The sequence below is a fragment of the Camelus bactrianus genome, chromosome 3 (assembly GCF_048773025.1).
Source record: "Camelus bactrianus isolate YW-2024 breed Bactrian camel chromosome 3, ASM4877302v1, whole genome shotgun sequence".
In the NCBI taxonomy this organism is placed as follows: domain Eukaryota; kingdom Metazoa; phylum Chordata; class Mammalia; order Artiodactyla; family Camelidae; genus Camelus; species Camelus bactrianus.
The window spans coordinates 98,228,265-98,247,857 of record NC_133541.1 but is presented as its reverse complement, the minus strand read 5'-3'; the positions used below and the strand labels follow the sequence as shown (position 1 = coordinate 98,247,857).

The 19,593-nt window shown below is 44.3% G+C and overlaps 1 protein-coding gene across 1 annotated transcript; it reads left to right on the top strand.

Moving 5' to 3' along the window:
* Positions 1-493: 493 nt before the first annotated feature.
* Positions 494-19,141, top strand: GFRA3 (GDNF family receptor alpha 3). The gene is made up of 8 exons (XM_074360743.1): positions 494-3,935; positions 9,601-9,891; positions 13,597-13,689; positions 14,951-15,263; positions 17,489-17,592; positions 17,725-17,859; positions 18,218-18,306; positions 18,485-19,141. Exons 1-8 carry the CDS (start codon positions 3,836-3,838, stop codon positions 18,572-18,574), a joined length of 1,215 nt encoding a protein of 404 aa, XP_074216844.1. The 5' UTR covers positions 494-3,835; the 3' UTR covers positions 18,575-19,141.
* Positions 19,142-19,593: the final 452 nt, after the last annotated feature.

Genomic DNA, 19,593 nt, shown 5'->3' with positions numbered 1-19,593 from the left:
AGCCACTGTGGAAAACAGTATGGAGATTCCTCAAAAGACTAGGAATAGACTTACCGTATGACCCAGGAATCCCACTCCTGGGCATATATCCAGAAGAAACCCTACTTCAGGATGACACCTGCACCCCAATGTTCATAGCAGCACTATTACAATAGTCAAGACATGGAGACAGCCTAAATGTCCATCAATGGATGACTGGATAAAGAAGATGTGGTATATTTATACAATGGAATACTACTCAGCCATAAAAACTGACAACATAACGCCACTTGCAGCAACATGGATGCTCCTGGAGAATGTCATTCTAAGTGAAGTAAGCCAGAAAGAAAGAAAACTGCCATATGAGATTGCTCATATGTGGAATCTGAAAAAACAAACAAACAAACAAACAAACACACAAACAAAGCATAAATACAAAACAGAAGTAGACTCATAGACATAGAATACAAATTTGTGGTTGCCAGGGGGGCGGAGGGTGGGAAGGGATAGACTGGGGTTTCAAAATTGTAGAATAGATAAACAAGATTATACTGTATAGCACAGGGAAATATATACAAGATCTTATGGTAGCTCATGGAGAAAAAAAGGTGACAATGAATATATATATTTTCATGTATAACTGAAAAATTGTACTCTACACTGGAATTTGATACAACATTGTAAAATGATTATAAATCATTAAAAAATGTTAAAAAAAAAAACAAACCAAAAAACAGAAACAGACTCAGAGACATAGAAAACAAACATGGTTACCAGAGGCGAAGCATGTGGGAAGGGATAAGTTGGGAGTTCAAGAAGGGCAGATACTAACTGCTGTATATAAAATAGATAAATAAGTTTATAACGTATAGCACAGGGAACTATATGCAATATCCTATTGTAATCTATAATGAAAAAGAATATGAAAAGGAATATATGTATGACTGAAACATTATGCTGTACACCAGAAATTGACACAATATTGTACACTGACTATACTTCAATTAAAAAAAAAAAAGAAAATAGTTCTCTTTGTTCCCATCCCTACGAGCACTCTGGCTCACTAGTATATTCAGCAAAAGGAAGAACTGTAGCCTCCAGCTGCAAAGCAGCAGGTTGAGTCATGGGGGCTGGCCAAGTTCACAGAATTATTAACTCAAGCACACCACCTGGGATGATATTATTTGTGCCAGGCACTAAGCTAAACCCTTTACTCAATGTGTACTTATTTAACCCTCACAACTGTTATGTGGAGTAGATATGGTTAGTAATTTTACACATAAACTGAAGCACCAGGAAAATTAAGTGACATGCCCAAGATCACCCAATGTGTATTGGAAATGGCATTTGAACCCAGGCAGTCTGTAAAGCTTATTCTGTCAACTGTTATTCACTACATTGCTAACATCCTGGATTAGCTAAGGATAGCAGCAAGAATTAAAGCTCAACAGTGAAAGAGGGCCTGATAGAAGGCAGAAAACCAAGATTACAAATGAAAATGGAGTAAAATACAGTCTTTGGACCTTTGAGCCCCAGTCAGTGGATTGCAGGGCCCCTCCAGGGCAGAGTTTGTGTTTTAATCATTTTTGCACCTGGCACAAAGCTGGACCCATAATCAATCTCAAAAAACATTATTGAATTGAATGATGGCTGAGTAACATCATCTTTGTAGAAAGGATTGGCTCATTTGTCATTATCCACAAGGTTCCCAACGGCAATGCTGCTTATCTAGCAGGTGTTGGCAGTCACAGAGGACATGGTTGGTAGGGAGAGAGTGTGCTGGAGGAGCTGTCAATATTAGTCTTGGAGTCATATTTATTTGCATAGGCTTCCTCAACCCTCCCCTAGCCTTGGTTACCAATCCTCATTAAAAGTCCAATGATGTCAAGCTCTCCACCTCAGTGCCCAGACAAATATGCTCCAAGCATCTCATTTACTCTCAGAAAGAGGCTGGCCTTTTACAGGTGAAGTTGGGCATTGCTCTCAGCCCATCAGCTTGACTTGTTCCTGCCTTCCTTGTCCATTACTTGGGGACAGCATTGAGTAGTCACACTGAGTAAGCACTGTCAGCAAATGCTTTTTCCCAACCTACCCTCCTACCCCAAACTTGATTTGCCTTGGTTGCTGAAGGAGAGGAGAGCAGAGGTAATACTCCCTGAGTACCCCACATCTTTGTTGATGCATAGGTCTCAGCCCCTTCCTAGCATCCCAACCACCTGAGATTGTTACCTTTTGCTTTATAAATCCCATTTTGAAACTATCACCAGAGTGAAGCAGAAAGTGGGGGCCATCAGCTCCCCAGCCACAGGTTTCCTAACCTTACTGGAGAGGGGGGCTTACATAGGGGTAGGGTGGAGCTGGAGGAAACAGGCCCTGTACCAAAGCTGAGTAGCCAGATGTTCACTTTCACATCTCTCCTGTAAGACTGGCAGGGCAGATATAGATTAAAACCAAGCACAAACTCCATTTAAAGTGCATTATAGCTCAGGAATCAGCTCCCCCTGGGCAGGAGAAGGGAGGAAAGGGCGCAAGAGGCCACATCAGTCTCCTTCCTTATCTAGGGCCACATGTCTCTCTCTTAGCTTTTTGAAGGGTGATTTACACCCCTGGCTGGAATGACTCTCTTTCTGGGCTGATTACATCGGCAAATGCCCCCCAGAGGCCACAGCAGGATGGCCATATTCAGAAGCAGCAGCCAGTAAATCTCAGAGGTTTATATTGCACTTCTCAGTACCCTCCCTCCTGGCCCTCTGCCAGTTGGTCTGTGGACGTAGGGGAGGGCTTTGGTTAGGGGAAGAAATCTTTTACTTCCTTTTATTATCTTCTGCTCTCTAAGTACTGCTTAGTTCTCATTCTTCCAAGTCATTCTGCCTGTCTTTATCTTGGGAGCAGGTGGGAGTCAGCTCCAGTTCCAACAATTACCCTTACCTTTATGGGTAGAAATCCTGGGTTTCTCCTATCTGTTTAATCCTGGTAGAGTAGCTTGCTCTCTTATGCATCATCTGAAGATGATGAGTCTCCTAAATGGCTTCTCCAGCCACCTTCCACATTGATCTTGTCTTTTGTCCTGGGAAATCTCCGTAATTTAGTCTGAGAGAAGTTTAATCCTTGGATCATCCTTCACGATACTGACGGGGCTGAATTTTGAGAGGAGTCTGGTCTGGCAAAGGTCCTGGGATCTAGTTTCAGGTCTGCTCCCAGCAAAGCCATTTCACCTCTCTGGGGCCCATCCTTGCAGAATCTTGGGGTTAATGACAACCGAACCTCACTCTTGAAGATATTTACGAGGGGAAATGAAATCATAGATGGGCAAATCTAAGAGAAAAAAATACTAGAAACGCAAGTGCCTTGTACGTATAACTTTAACATATGTATTTATTACAAGATTTCATTGGGGTGATTCCTTAGTGGCAGTGAGGAGGGGGTTCCGGAAAGTGAGACTAGATGATTTTTTAGGTAAATAGCTGGACCCTGGAGATGGCGAATCTCCAGCAGTAGCTTCCACAGTGTCTTGAATAGAAAGCCTCCTCAAAGCGAAGCTGGCAGGCGACAGCAGGTGGGCAGGTCAGGGTGGAGCACGCTTTCGCGCCCAAGCCCAGGCTGCTCCTGAGCGCGCGCCCTCTCTCGCCCCCTCCCCTGCCGCTGTCGCCGTCCAGTAGAAGACGCGGCGTGGTGCGTCCGTCCGCTTCGGAGTTGGAGGGCGGCGCCCAGGACCCTGGTGGGAGAGTGTCGGCGCCGCGCGCCTGAGGAGGGGCAGGAGGCAGCGGTGGGAGGCGCCGGCTGAGGAGCCCCTCTCAGAGCTCCAGCGCGAGGTGCCAGAGAAGCGCCCCCGGACACCCGGCGTGCGCCCCCCGCCATGGTGCGCCCCCGAAGCCCGCGACCGCCGCCGCTGGCGCTCCTGCTGTTGCTGCTGCTGCTGCTGCTGCCGCCGCCGCTGCCGCTGTCGCTCGGAGCAGGTGAGTGTCGTCTGTGAGTCCGCGGAGACCACTTCAGCGGCTGCCGGGCCGAGGGTGGAGGGGGTGCATGAAGGGGAGCGTGTAGGCGGGGCCCGCGTACTGCTGCCCTGAGAGGGCTCAGTCGCCACACCGCTGCCTGGGGCCGGGCGACGGTCTGTCCGAGACGAGGGAACTAGAGGAGGAAGACCAGAGTGCCACAAAGAGGCTGGGTTTCACGCCTAGTCCCGTGTCTGAACCTGTAGACTGAGTGCCAGACATGGCCAGGGCACCCAAGCATGCCTTCATTCCCGGTTCCCCCACTTCCCTCTTTTGAGGTGCATCTACACAGTCACAGAACAACTCGCATCCAGGTAACTACCAAGACAGTATCTCTAGGAGGCTGGGAGAATCAGAAGCAGGACTGCCGTTGCTTCACAGGGGCTTCAACTTCACTACCTGTAAGGACTGGGAAGGGGGCACTAGGTACACATGAAGATAGAGAAGTTTTTATTAAAACTGACTTGTCACAAATTAGGGTTGAAAACTGCTGCCCAGAACTTAGCAATATCATTATTTAGTTGTGTTGTTGAGAACATTGCTCACCATCAACAAACCCCACTCTTTAAGATCTATTCCATTATTATTTTAATTGGAGCAAAAAAGTCGTTATTGGGCAAGATAGCCTTTCTAGAACCACAAGCTGCTTAGCATAGTGCCTTGCCCTGTTACAGATCCACAACAGCTGTTTTGTGGAACATAGTTCAAGCCTGGTTTTAGAAGTATGCCATTCCCCCAAGGAACATGCCTTTGCGGGTGGGATTGGTACATGAAATCTCATTGTAGGGCTCCTGTCCAGAGCCTGACTGGAGTGAGTCCTGAGGCAGAGACCATCAATCTACACGTGAGCTCAGTCCACAAGGTAGTAGTACTGCAGAAATGCAGTCCTGGCTGAGAGACAGATATGGAAGGAAGGTGAGAAGGGACTGGTCGGTCCAGACTGGCTTCATCAGTAAATCAGGGCAGCAATACATCACTGATCTGATTTGACTGCCTAGGAAATTTCACTAACCCTAACAGTATGGTTGCATGTCAGGACTAGGGGTAAACTTTAAACACCTTCCTCATAACCGGTTTAAAGGAACAAGTTCTACCCTATTATGATGAAATTTAACATGACGCCCACCTTCTTTTGTTGAGCTGCAGTGCCCCTAATCTACCACTGTTCGCTCCGACTTGGTGAACTATCAGCTAAGAAATTAGAGAGGTTTCCTTTCGAAAAGGATTATGACTCAGTATTTAGTCCAGTTAAAGCAATGAGACTCGGACCTGCTACATTTCTTTCAGCAAGCACTTTATTGGGTACCTAACAGCAGTAACATCTTAAACATTTAGCATTTCTCAAACTGTTTAAGTCCATGTACCCTTTTTGGTAAAGATAAAAATCTCATGCTTTCCCTGAGTAAAATTTGAAATTTCAGAAAAAATTTTTTCATCTTCTACATATAAAATTGTCATATATGCTTTTTTGAACCACATATTCCCTTGGAAATTCTGATATACCCCCCAAAAGGGCCTATACTCTCTCTTCCCCATCCCTTGCAATGAGAAACTCTGGTTTAATCCAATCCCTTCATCTTACATTTGGAAAACTAAGGTCCAGAATGTGAAGTACATTGTCCTAGGTTGGGCTGGGACTAAGGTGAGGTGAGTAAAGGGTTGGGGGGAAGGGGGATCCCAAGAAACTCAGTAGTTAATAAAGAATATTTTAATGAAGTACTTTTAAAAATCAAAATTAATGCCAAAGAATCCATGGTGAACAGAATATGAAAGTTTTTAAGTAAAAGGATAACTATGTCATGCTGAGGCATATTGGAGCCTGAAGCAAAGGGAGAAAACAGTACTACTAATCTTGTCTTTATTTACACATTGGATATGGCATCAATCTTCAAACTTCAGGGTGCCTCTCCAGTGATTCCCAGGTTTTATCACCACAGATTCTGATTTCGGTAGTTTGGGGCTGGGGCTCAGAAGTCTACATCTTAAAGACTCTGAAGAGGGAGAGAGAGAGGGGCCTGGAACTCTTTGATTGTAAGTAGAGGGAAGGGGCCCAGAAGAAGTGATAGTGGTGGCTCACAGAATGCCTCTGTTATCTGGTTGTTTTTTAAATGTTAGTAGGAGCTTACAAAGAATAAGCACTAGGTACTGGCAAAAGAGTATTGGTAAGATAGCCACCAAGTCTAGCTGGAGAGATAAAAAAAATCAAGTAGTGATAAGTGCTATGCAGAGAATTGGAGTAACAATGTGTTAGAGTACCTGGGGGCTATTTTACATTTGTTGGCTGGGGATGGCCTTTCTAAGATAACATTTAAGTTGTGAACTGAATTACCAAAAGGGGCCAGCCACGTGAAAATCATGTGAAAGAGCATTCCAGGCAGCAAGGCTAGGGCAAAGACCCTAAGGCGAACACAAGCTTTTCTATTCAATGGCAACCAAAAAGAAGGCCGGGGAGAGGGTATGGCTCAAGTGGTAGAGTGCATGCTTAGTGTGTACAAAGTGCTGGGTTCAATCCCCAGTACAACCTCCAAAAATGAGCCTAATTACCTCCTCCACAAAAAAAAAAAAAAACTTAAAAAAGAAAAAAAAAGAAAGAAGGCCAGTGCAAATGGAGGGAAGTGGGAGAGGAAGAGAGAACCAGGAGGTAAGGTTAGAGAGGTGGGCAGGGACCAAGTCTTTACAAGCCTTTGTAACCAGGGTACATAAACTGTATCTTAACCTAAGTACAGTAGAAGTTGTTGGAGGGACTAAAGCAGAGAAATGAGATGATATGATTTATAATTCTTAAGAGGTGATCCCATATAATGTTAATCAGCATTAGAATTATGTTAGATTCACAATGAAACGCTATAAAGCAATGAAAATAAGCTTTACAACTATACTTAACAGTGTGGATATATTTCAGAAACGTTAATATTGAGCAAAAGAAGCAAGACACCAAAAGCACGTGTTGCATGATTGAAAAATAGGCAAAACTAATCTCTCATGCTAGAAATCAAGTTATTGTATTGGCTTTGTTGGGAAGATGGTGACTGGCAGAAGGCTTCTGGACGCTGGTAATGTTCTGGTCCTTTATCTGGGGTCTGGTTACACAGATATATATAATTTGAAATTCATTGAACTAAACATTTTTTTAATTGAAGTACAGTCAGTTTACAATGTGTCAATTTCTGATGTACAGCATAATGTTTCAGTCACACATATGCACACATATACTCGTTTTCATGTTCTTTTCCATTATAGGTTACTACAGGATGTTGAATATAGTTCGCTGTGCTACACAGAAGAGATTTTTTAAAATTTATTTTATATATAGTTGAACTATGTATTTTTGATTCATGTATTTTTCTGTATGTTATATTTCAGTTAATTTATTATCAAACATGATATACAAATGACTAAAAATACATGAAAATATGCTCAATATCATTAGTTATTAGGGAAATGCAAATGAAAACCACTATGAGATACCACTTCACACCCAAGAGGATGGCTATAGAAACAGAGCAAAAAACAGAAATCATGAGTTGGCAAGTGTGTAGAGATATTGGAGCCCTCGTGCATTGCTAGTAGGAATGTAAAATGGTGCAGCCATGGTGAAAAACAGTTTGGCAGTTCATCATAAAGTTAAATATAGAATTACCATATGACCTAGCAATTCCACTCCTAGGTATATACTCCAGAGAGATGAATATAGGTATTCAAGCAAATACTTGTACATGAATGTTCCCAATAGCACTATTCACAATAACCAAAAGGTGCAAACAACCCAAATGTCCATCAACTAATGTATAGATCAATAAAATATGGTATAGCCATACAATGAAATATTATTCATAAGAAAGAATGAAGTACTGATATATGCTACAATGTGTTTGAACGTCGAAAACAGTATGTTAGGTGAAAGGAACCAAATGCAAGAGTGTATATTTTATGGTTTCATCTACATGAAATATCTAGAATAGGTAAATCTGCAGACACAGAAAGCAGACTAGTAGTTGCCAGAGTCTAGGGGGAAGGGAGAATGGAGAGTGACTGTTTAATGGGTATGGGCTTCCTATTGGAGTGATGAAAATGTATTGGAATTAGACAGAAGTGATGGTTGTACAACATTGTGAATGTACTAAATGCCATGTAATTGTGTCCTTTAAGATGGTTAATTTTATGTTGCATGTATTTTTTTTTAAATAATTAAAGTTTGTACCTTTTGACTGCCTTCATCCAGTTCTCCCTCCCCCTCCCCCCTGCCTCTGGTAACCACAAATCTAATTTCTTTTCCTATGAGTTTGTTTGCTTGTTTTTAAGTATAATTGATTTACAGTATTATGTTCCTGGTGTAAGACATAATGATTTGCTATTTCCATACATTTCAAAACGATCACCAGGTGTGAATTTTACCTCAGTAAAAATGTTTTCCAACCTAAAAAAATTTTCTTAAAAAAAGATAGATGTAACAACTAAAAAATGGTAATTATGTGAAATGAAGTTAACTAATCTTACTATAGTAACATTTTATAATATATACAAAAATCAAATCATCACATTGTACACTTAAAACTTAAACAATGTTACGTGTCAGTTATATCTCAATAAAGCTGGAAAGCAAAGGATGACTGAATGGTATGGAAGAATGAATTTGGAAGATGGAATCAGGGAGACCAATAAGGAGTCTTGGCTAGTTCAGACAAAAGTTAATGGTAGCTTAAGCTAAGGAAGTGGTGATGGATGTGTAGAGAAGTGGACAGATTCCAGATATTCAGTGTAGTTGACAGGACTTGTTGGATTGAACATAGGATGTGAATGAAAGAGAAGAATTAAGAATAACCCCTAAGAGGGGAGAGTATAGCTCAAGAGGTAGAGCATATGCTTAGCATGCAAGAGGTCCTGGCTCAGTCCCCAGTACCTCTTCTAAAAATAAATAAACCTAATTCCCTCCCCCGCCAAAAATAACCAACACAATAATAAATAAGTAAAATATTTTTTAAATAATGAATGACTCCTAGACTTTCTGCCTAGAAAAACCGAGGGATGATGGTGTGGTGTTACCCCTTGATAGGAATCCTAAGTCCTAGGATGCAGGGCCTTTCTCCAGGGCTGAGCTATAACCAACCTTGATATTCCTGAGTAAGTGAAAGAAGCAACAAAAACTCCCCACCCCAACCCCAACTAGTTTCCACTGTAAGGTGTCTTTAAGTGCCTTTTAGTAGAAGACTCAGAGTTGTTGCTGACCATCATTTAGCACCCCTGTGCACATTCTCAGCTCTGGTTATGATGCTAGCCCTGCCCATGGCATAGCTCTGCTCAGGCCTTCTTGCCTGTGCCTGACAGAGTCATCAGGCTCAGCTTCAAACAACTTTCTCCTTCCCCCTCCCAGGAGGCTAAGCAGCCTCTCTTCATCAAACCCTCACCTCTTCTTGAGCCTGATCTGTTCTGTCCAGATTGTGACAGCTGCAGACTCTCCATTCCTGCTGGACTTCTTTCTCCCCACTTCTTCCTAAAGGCCTTTGTGCTACCCTAAGCCTTTCCTGCTAAAGAGTTCATCCAGAACCCCTCTCCCAGCCTTATGACTTGGTACTCCCAGACAGCTACTCTGACCTTATGTGAGCCTCATCTGGTCCCTCTCCCTCCACAGGGGACCCTCTCCCCACAGAAGGTCGACTCATGAACAGCTGCATCCAGGCCAGGAGGAAGTGCAAGGCTGACCCCATCTGCAATGCTACTTACCACCACCTGAATTCCTGTGCCTCTAGTACAAGCATCCCATCACCTTCTGAAGAGGAGCCTTCAATATCCGAAGATTGTATGGAGGCAGCACAGCAACTTAGGAATAGCTCTCTAATGAGGTGTACCTGCCACCGGCGCATGAAGAACCAAGCCACCTGCCTGGACATCTATTGGACTCTTCACCCTGCCCGCAGCATTGGTGAGGCCCCATCCTAGAGTGGGCTAAGATGGCTGTTGGGGGTTATTTTTAAATTCCGTGAGATCTGGGCCACATAGATTTTTTTTTTTTATAGGGATGATAATGAAACTCTGCATTTGACATCAGTAAGAAGTAGAAGGAGGAATTGACAGTATCCTTTTGGGCCCCCACAGCAGTGCCCTCCCTTCTTGCTACTTTCCCCTTTCTTACCTGGCAACGTGTAGCTGCCTTTTGGCAGAGCTCTGAACCAGGCTGAGGCCCAACCTGGTGAGCTCTTGGAACAGAAGAGTATAGAGAGCAAGCAAATGGAGGGAAATGGTCTTAACCCATAAACAGGCTGCAAATACAACATAATCCATAAGTTCAGAGAAACTGGGAGGCAATGTCCTGGTCCAGCCTTTAATGAAGAGGGTACTCATTAACCAGACAGGAGATGGTAAGAGAGAGAAGGCACTGAAAGAGCCAAAGAGAGGAGCTTCCTCTGACTCTAGAGATCCCTTTCTGGATGAGTCAGGTTTTACTAGACTGTGCTGCAATGACAAAACAGGGACTTGTAAAACAAAGGTCAAGTTTTTGCTGATGTTCCATCTTGGCTGTGTCATGTGTCCTCTTCATTGTGGGATCCGGTGCAGCCTCTACCTGGGATGTTCCTTTCTCATGGCAGAGGAGAATGAGCAATGGCAGAACCATGTGGTGCCTTTAATAGCTTCTGCTCAGTTGTTACATAAAATACATCTGCTCACATTCCATTGACAAAGCAAATTGCATGGCCAAGCCTGACATCAGTAGGAAGGAGAAGTATACTCCTCCCACAGAACACACTGAAAATCACATGGTCATAAATGAGGATGTATACTTTTACAGAGAAGGCAAAAATGATTGGAAACAATAATGCAATCTACCATAGTCCATCTCTTGGTCAAAACATTCGTTTTCCTCCCTTCCACAAGCAAAATATACCAACCCACTTTCTAAGGAAGGTGCCCTAAGAGTTCTGTCCAAGCAGGACATCGGGCTCCAAGTCTAGGATCTTGTGATAATTTCTGTATCAGGTCTGGATGTGGTTCCTCTTAATCTGGAAGCCTATGGACTGAAAAGTCACCTACATCCCATCTGTACTTAATATACAGTAATGAAACAGGAACAGGAGAAGCACAGCAAACTCTCTCAGTTAGAAAGGGGAGTAATTGGAGGCACACAGCATTGATTCATAGCAGTTCTGAAGTCCTGCTACATGAATCCTCCCTGGGAGTAGGGATTGCTCTCTGATAAGGACCTGCTTTTGCTCCACTGGGGAGCAAAAAGCCCAGGAGCTTACCAGCCCCTTGGGAGGTCCTTTCTTTTCCATTATTTTCTTGGGCTACATCTGAAAAGGGCACTGGAAATTACAACCTCCTTAGGGACTGAGTAGCATTCTTAGCTTGCTTCCTACCTGAGGAATGTTGGAGCACCTTAAGTCTCAAATAGTCAGAAGCTCTTTTAATCCAGGCTGGTGGCTGCTAGCAATACAACTCTCTCAAAACATAATTGCTTTTTATACCTTTGACTGTCACCTCATGTGCCAGTAGCCTTTCCTATAATCCTTTCCAAGACATGCGTCTCTTTCGAGACCTAATTAAAAGTACCTTACCCTTATCAGGTTTCTGTGAGAGAGCCACTATCTTAGTCTTTTTCCCTAAGCACATTTATCCAACTGGCAGGATTTATTGGATACCATTTTAATCAATGAGAGATCTCCACAAAGGGCATGATAGCCACAAACTTGAATTGGTCTTTACCCCCAAGGCTGAGTTGTAATCAACCTTATTACTCAAAGCATTTTTCAGTTTTATCTTTTACCATTTGAAGATGAGAAGCAATTGCATCTCTAGGACCCTGCAAGTCCTAGAATTTCTATTTTTCTCTTTTATGTTTCCTCCCTATTTGTAAACTCGTCAATTCTTCTCTGAGCTTGCTTCTTTCTTGTAGTACCTTGCCAAATGTAGCCATCAGCAGTCAAGACATACTAGTAATCTTCAGCTTCTTGCTTTCTTCCCTTTAAGGTATAAGCTCACTCAGTACATCACCTTCCTTCCAAATTACTGCAGACAACAATTTTACCAAATGCTTTGCCACTGCATAATGAGGGCTGCCATCTTCCCAGCCCCCAGTAACAGTTTATTCACCACCCACTGCCCAATCCCAAAGCCAAATACCATTTATTTTAGATCTTCATTTGTTACTTCAGCACTCCATTTCTAGATACCAATTACATTTTTGGTAAGAATTTGCTAAGTTATGGTGTAGTAACAACCAACCCCCAAATCTCTGGCTTTCAACAACAAAGATGTATCTTTTGTTCATATTACACATCTGCTGCGGGCTTCCCTGAGTTAGCTTTGTATTTGCTCCACCTGTCTTCTTCAGAGCCTGGATAGTAGAGGGAAAAGGGCTGCAGCAGGACCATGTGATGGTTCTGAAAGCTTCTGTTCAGTTATGATTTGCATCTCGTCAGCTCACAACTCACAGGCCACAGCAAGTCACATGGCCAGGCCTTGCAGTTGGGTGGAAAAGTAGAGTCTTCTCATAGGGGGCCCGAAAATCACATGGCAACAGATGGGGTTGTATAACCCTCCCACAGCAAGCAACTGGAAACACTAATAGAGTTCACCATACTCCTACACCTCATCCTAATCAGCTCTCTTTCAGAACTTCCTGTGAGACATCTCCCTGAATCCACTTGTCTCCCCCCTCCTTTTCCCTTGGGAGCTCCCAGGTTTTCCCAAGTATCTAAACCATCCTTTCCTGTTTGTTTGATATCATCCATATCCCTTCCCTCCTAAAGATGCATTCACAAAAGCCTATTGGGTAACATCCCTGCAAGCTCACCTCTCCCTTCAAACAAAATTTATTAACTAACATTTATTGAACACCTGCCATGTGTATGAGCTATGCAGTGATTTTATAAGACCTAGTATGTCCCTTTTAAGAGCTCACAACCCCATGAGGGTGACTGAGAAAGCTGTTTCCTTTGAGATCATTGCCTCTTCCTTCACTTTTTTTTATTTTTTTTATTTTTTATTTTTAAGTTTATTTTTTTTAAGACTTCTCTGCTTTTCTCAGTCAAATTCAGTTCCAGACCTGGTCTCATTTCTTTCTCCTCGGCATGTGATGCATCTCCATAGCCAAGTGGTCGGGCCTGGAACACAGTCCACCACTGCCCCTTCTCTAGTACCAAGAGAAAACAAGTCCACTTGCCCGCTTATGTGCCCACAGGCAGTGTGTTTAGTGGTCAGGAGCAGAGACTCTGGAATCAGATAATCTGGGTTTCAAATCCCAGTTCCACATATTAGCTTATATGAGCCTGAGCAAGTGCTTTAACCTCTCTCATCCTCAGTTTCTTCTTACTCACCCAGAAACTTCTAGGAAGACTAACTGAGATTGAATATATTTTTCACTTACACCACAGTACCTAGTACAGAGTGCTCATCCAGTGATAGCTTATTATTCTTATCATTAAACCCAGTTTATTCATTGAGCCCAGCCTGTATATTTATGGTCTTGTTTTTTTCTTACCTCTGCCCAGCATGCAGTTAGTTAGGTAGAGACTCTGCCTTTTCCCTTCCCCTGAAGGGCTTTGAGGTCTGACCCAGCAGTCTCAGTCCCTCCTGCCGCCACCCCCAGCCCAGTGCTCAGGATTCTGCTGCTCCCCACCTTTCTCTCTAGGTGACTATGAGCTGGATGTCTCCCCCTATGAAGACACAGTGACCAGAAAACCTTGGAAAATGGATCTCAGCAAACTGAACATGCTCAAACCAGGTGTGGAGGCAACCTGGGGCTCAGGTGTGGGAGGGGGGCTGGACCCTGAGGGAAGGGTGGCTGGTGAGGAACACAAGCTGGGAGCATGGCTGGGGAGAGTTCTAGCATGCTGGCTAACTAAAGAAGTACTCTCAGGGTGCAAGTTTGAGCTATGAGGCGTAGTCTAGTTTCATGAGTCAACAAAGAGCAATAGTTATTAGGGAGACATTTGAAGAGAGCCCATTAGGGCTCCCTGGTTCCAAAAGATGGGTCTCTGCAAAGGGTTTGGTGGGAGTGGCAGCAGTCCCAGAAAAAAATGTGCTGAAATGGAGTATTTACACACATTCAAGGCAGCCAGGAAAGCAGCCTTTTGTCCCTAAAGAGTAGGAAATTGCTTGTTTTCAACCATTTTAATGGGATGGGTGAGGTGTTGGGCAGGGAAAATGGTGAGAGAGAATGTGACTCCTCAGGGGTGACTGAGGAAGGGGAGTCATCTGTCTGCCAAGTACTATGATGCATGTTTTTCAGGAAAGTGAGGCTGTTGTGTTAATTGGAAGAGAACACACACATGCACTGTCTTTTTGAGAGAGATGTGTGCTTTGTTGTACAGTCTGTTTATTGGAATTACTAGAATTTTGAGAGAAAAGTGTGAAGATTTATACATAACAAACTCTTAGTTACAGGGAATCTGGGAATAACCTGTTCCAGTTACTCCCTTGTTCTGGCTGCTGGAATATTCTGTTAATAGACATATCACTATAGTTTTCTAAGATTCAGAGTATGGAGAATGTTTATGCATGTATCAGTCAATGAAAGATGGGCAGGTGATATTAAAACTGAGCACAATAGACAGATGCAAAATGAAAATCCTAAATAGAGTTTGGTTGCATCTCTTTGGGACCATTCAAAAAGTACTTTAGAATGTTGTAGGGCCTCTAGGTTATGCTTTCCACCATGAGCTCTCACTCACTGCATAGGACTGAGGAAAGGGTTTTGGTTATTTGAGTTTTCTGGCTGCTTGAATTCTAGATAATTGTGTTAGATGTATCTGGAGGTGTTTTTTGTTTTTTGTTTTTTTAACCTAGTCATGATGAGGAGCAGATATAGTTTGTGGGTAGAGGGAGCGCCCTGGATTAGGAGTGGAGTGGCCTTACTCTGGGCAGTCTTCCCTTTCCTCCTACCCCGACTACCGTCCTTAAATCAGAGGGTTGCCGGAGTTCCCAGGGCGGCTGGGCTGCAGGTTTACAGAGAGGACCGCTGACTTGGTGTCCCTCTCCGCTAGACTCGGATCTCTGCCTCAAGTTCGCCATGTTGTGCACTCTTAATGACAAGTGTGACCGGCTGCGCAAGGCCTACGGGGAGGCGTGTTCCGGGTCCCGCTGCCAGCGCCACGCCTGCCAAGGGCAGCTACGTGCCTTCTTCGAGAAGGCGTCGGAGCCTCACGCGCAGGGCCTGCTGCTCTGCCCGTGCGCGCCCACCGACCAGGGCTGCGGACAGCGCCGACGCAACACCATCGCCCCCGGCTGCGCGCTGCCCTCCGAGCCCCGCAACTGCCTGGAGCTGCGGCGCCTTTGCCTGGCCGACCCGCTGTGCAGGTGCGGGGTGCTGGGTGCGGGCGGGCAGGGTGGGCGCCACTCCTTCCGGGACGCCTTCCTGTGCCCGGCTGACCCCCGCCAGGGCCCATGGACCGACTTCGCCACTATCTACCTTCGATACTTCCTGAAACTCTTTTCTCAAAAAGAATGTGTATATATATATATATACACACATATATATTTTTTCTCCTTTGTGTGAAAACTTTAGAAAATATTAAAATGTGTAAAAATATCACCCAAAATCTGTCACCAGAAGGTAATCTACCATACTTTGGGGAGGATTTCCTTCTAGTTTGTTTGTTTTCCCCCTTATACAAATAAACAAAATCAAACATTCTGGGACTATATTTGTATAGTTTTGTTTTTGTTTTTGTTTTTCATTTATGGTATGCATCTGGTGAACATTTCAGATGGAGGCAGTATGGAATAGAGTTCATGAAGACAGGCTCTGAGGTCAGACTGGAATTTAAATCCTGGGTCTCTGTTACCTTGAGCCCATCACTTAACCTAAAATTCTATCACTTAACTTAAGGTTCCACTTAGTCCTCTGTAAAAATTGGGATTGTAATGCAGACCTCATGGGATTCTGGTGAGAGTTAAATTGCATAATTTATGAAGAGAGTTAGTTTACTGGTATAGAGTAAGCACTCAGTAAATGGTAGTGTTTATTTTGCATTTTCTGGCCTTTGACAACTTGATTTTTTTTTTTTTTTTATTTTGGTGGAGGGAGGTAATTAAGTTTATTTATTTACTTATTTATTTTAATGACAGTACTAGGGATTGAACCCAGGACCTCATGCAAGCTAGGCATGCACTCTACCACTGAGCTATACCCTCCCCCTGGTAACTTGATTTTTAAGTGCCTACGTTGTATTTCATTTTATGGATGCCTCATACTTTATTCGTCCTTCTATTTTTAGATATTTAGTTTCCTTTCTTTATTGCTATACATAATGCTGCAAAAAATATCATTCTTATTCATTAATCTTCATGCACAAATCTAATTACTGTTTAGATTGTGTTGCTACAAATGGCATAACCAAATCAACGGACATCAAGATTTATAAGGTGTCTGATACATTTTCTTAAGCAAAACTCTGGTCTCTGTTTCCTTAGCCTTCTCAGGACAAACTCTCACAAAACTGAAGTTATCATCCTTTCAAGTGATATTTGTTGACAGAGTCACACCAACCTTGTTTTGCAACCTAGTTCTACCACTTCTCTGTAACTTTGGGAAAGTTACTTTACCTCTCTGAGTCCCACTTCCTCTTCTGTAAATATTACATAGTCAGAGCTCTCAATAATCATAATACTTAGGCTAAGTACTTACTATGGGCCAAGTACTGTTTAAGTATTTAGCATGTATTAACCCATCTAAACTTCACAAGAACCCTATAAAATAGATGCTGGTTTTTTTTTTTTTTTTTATCATCCTCAGTTTACAAATGAAGAAACTATAGTGGAGAAAGTTTAAATAGCTTGCTCAAATTCACCTAGGTGCTAAGTCAGATTTGTTAATGAGATTTGGGATGAAGGAAGGTCTGGCCTAGAGTCTGTGTTCCTAAAGGCTGTGCTGTGCTGCCTGTTATCAAGCTGGTAGCTGTTACTATTACATAACAAGTGCTGGACTAGATGACTAAGATAATGTCCCTTCCTTCAAGGAGTTTATGATTGAGTGGGATGACAGAGAACTAATCCACCAATCTAACACAAGGCCAAATGGAAAACGGCAGAAATATGTACAGAAAAATATACTCATAATTCTATCACTTAAAGATAACCAGCTTTAGCTATTGTAGGGTGAGTGTTAAAAATAACAATATTTAACATTTACTGAATAGTTTACTATACACCAAGTACTATGTTAAATGCTATACATGCAGTCTCTTTTTCATCCGCACAAAAATCCACAAGGTAGTGCTGTTTTCATCTCTATTTACTGTCGAGGAAGCTGAGATTAAAGAAGCTGCTTGATATCTCATAATTAGGGATTGTGGAGAGCAAATTCAAAGTGATATGCTGTGGAGGCTAGGGTGATAGTGCATTTAATTGTGACAGGAGCATGCTTCATGGAGGAAACTGTGAACAAGGCTCTGAAATGCAGGGGAGGATTTGGTATTAAGATGGGCATGTCAACTAAAGGGGCAGCACAGGTGAAGGCTGCAGCAAGGTGAAGGCTGCAGGACAGATCCTCAACAGGGTCTCTTAAAATTCCCTTCTTCCAGATCGCGCCTGGCGGATTTTCAGACCCACTGCCATCCCATTGACATCCTAGGGACCTGTGCAACAGATCAGTCCAGATGTCTGCGAGCCTACATGGGGCTGATTGGTGAGGCTGGGGGGCATGTGTAGGGAGCTCTTGCAATGAAAATGCTCTGGAGGCTGAACCCAGATGGTGTGGTCCTGAGACTGGTGGGAGAGGGTGGGAGCTAAAGTTGACCATCCTCTCTTCACCCTACAGGGACTGCCATGACTCCCAACTTTGTCAGCAACGTCAGCACCAGTGTTGCCTTAAGCTGCACCTGCCGAGGCAGTGGCAACCTGCAGGAGGAGTGTGAGCGGCTGGAAGATTCCTTCTCCCACAACCCCTGCCTCAGTGAGTGCGCTCCACCTGCTCCCAGTCCCTGAGACTGGCTCAGCTTGAGAGGGAAGGGGTCAGCTCTTTGGTCCATTCTGGTCCATCTCCTGCATTCAGAGCATCCCCCCAGCCTGGGACTTTCTGCCTTCTCCCACCCACTGAGTGACCCCCAAGCTGCCTCTTCACTTCTCTGGGCCCCAGGGACAGTCTTCAGCTCAAGGAATAGCAAGCAGGATGAGATAACATCCCATTCCCACCTGCCACCCACCTACCCTCCTATACCCCAGGGTCCATGAGACATTCCCTTTCCTTCTTTGGGAGCCTGAGAAATCTCGAACATCTGCCTGCCTCCAACCCACTTTCTCTCTCTCCTTAGTGGAGGCCATTGCAGCTAAGATGCATTTTCACAGCCAACTCTTATCCCAGGACTGGGCAGACCCTACCATTTCCATGATGGAACGCCAGGTAAGGACTCCTCTATTACGCCCCCTCCTATCTCTACCAGACCGGCTGGGGGAAGCCCAGACAAGGGGTTGGAGAGGGGTGATCTCCTCTGATGGACACCTCGGGAGGGGGGATAGGCCTTGACTGAGGCTGAGGTGGTGGAAAGGGTGGAGCTGACTCCATTCCATTTCTTCCACAGAACAAAAACCCTGCTCTGAGGTCACGGCCCTGGGTGCCCTCTCTTTTCTCCTGTGTACTTACATTGCTTCTGCTCCCGAGCCTCTGGTAGCTGGACTTCCCGGGTGGCTCTCTTCTCTACCACACCCAGCCTGACCTGCTGCCTGGAAGGGGTGAGGAAAGGACAGCATCAGGAAGGAGGTTCAGTGAACAATGTTGCAACCCTAGTCCCAGCCCACAGAAACGGACTAGTGTAGTTCTCGTTCCCTCCACTTCTGACTCAGGCTTTTCCCTTCCTTAGGACTTGGTTACCATGGTTTAGCCATGTCTTCTGGTGGTGTCCAGCTCTACCAGGCTCTCTCCTTATTCCTTCCTTCTGCCCAGCAGATCACCCAGGCTCTAACAAATTAATCATGCTCTGTTGCGTTCTCCAGGTAGGCAGGGCTGGGTATTCTGAGGCAGCCTAAAAAGACATTCCTCATGACGAGGAAGGCTAGAGCAAGACTACTGGCCCTTTGTCTCCTCCTCTGAATAGGGGGTGGGAACCTACTGCCTGCCCTGCCCTGCCCTGGGATCCTGGGATTCTGCAAAGCATTTGGGCCTTGCTCTCTTCCTGCTACTGTCCCAAAGTCCCCCCAGGCTCTTGCATCATGATTAAACATTTTGACTTAAAAATTTGCTCTTTTCCCATTGTCTCACATTGTGAGTTTATACAGAAATACGGGTATTACAGACACAGCATCACAGACCAGGTGATATAGGAGACACAGGACCCCTGCCACCAACTGCTTTGTGACCCCAGGCAAGATTCAGCCTCTCTGTGTACTTGACGTGGAGCTGGAAGAAAAATAGCTTATGGGAGGCTGTGGACCTGGTACCTGTCCCACTTACAGCCGTTTTGGGGTACTGTCTGGGATCTGCCACAGCAGCTGTGATGGGGAGGGTCCATAGGCAGCCACAACATTTGATCCCCTGCTTGTGTTATTGGTCTGCCCCAAACCATAATGGGGGCCAGAGGAAAGGAGAGACTGTCCTTGAACTCGTGTGCAATCCAGTTGGGATAAGGAGACAGCCACCCATGCAGTGTAGTTGGGAAAATATATTTATAGAACTGTGGACGTTTGTCCGTTA

Coding starts and splice junctions, on each gene's coding strand:
- GFRA3 (XM_074360743.1), top strand. CDS start 3,836: ATGGTGCGCCCCCGAAGCCCGCGACCGCCGCCGCTGGCGCTCCTGCTG. Junction 3,936..9,600: donor GCCGCTGTCGCTCGGAGCAG/GTGAGTGTCGTC, acceptor CTCCCTCCACAG/GGGACCCTCTCCCCACAGAA. Junction 13,690..14,950: donor ACTGAACATGCTCAAACCAG/GTGTGGAGGCAA, acceptor CCTCTCCGCTAG/ACTCGGATCTCTGCCTCAAG.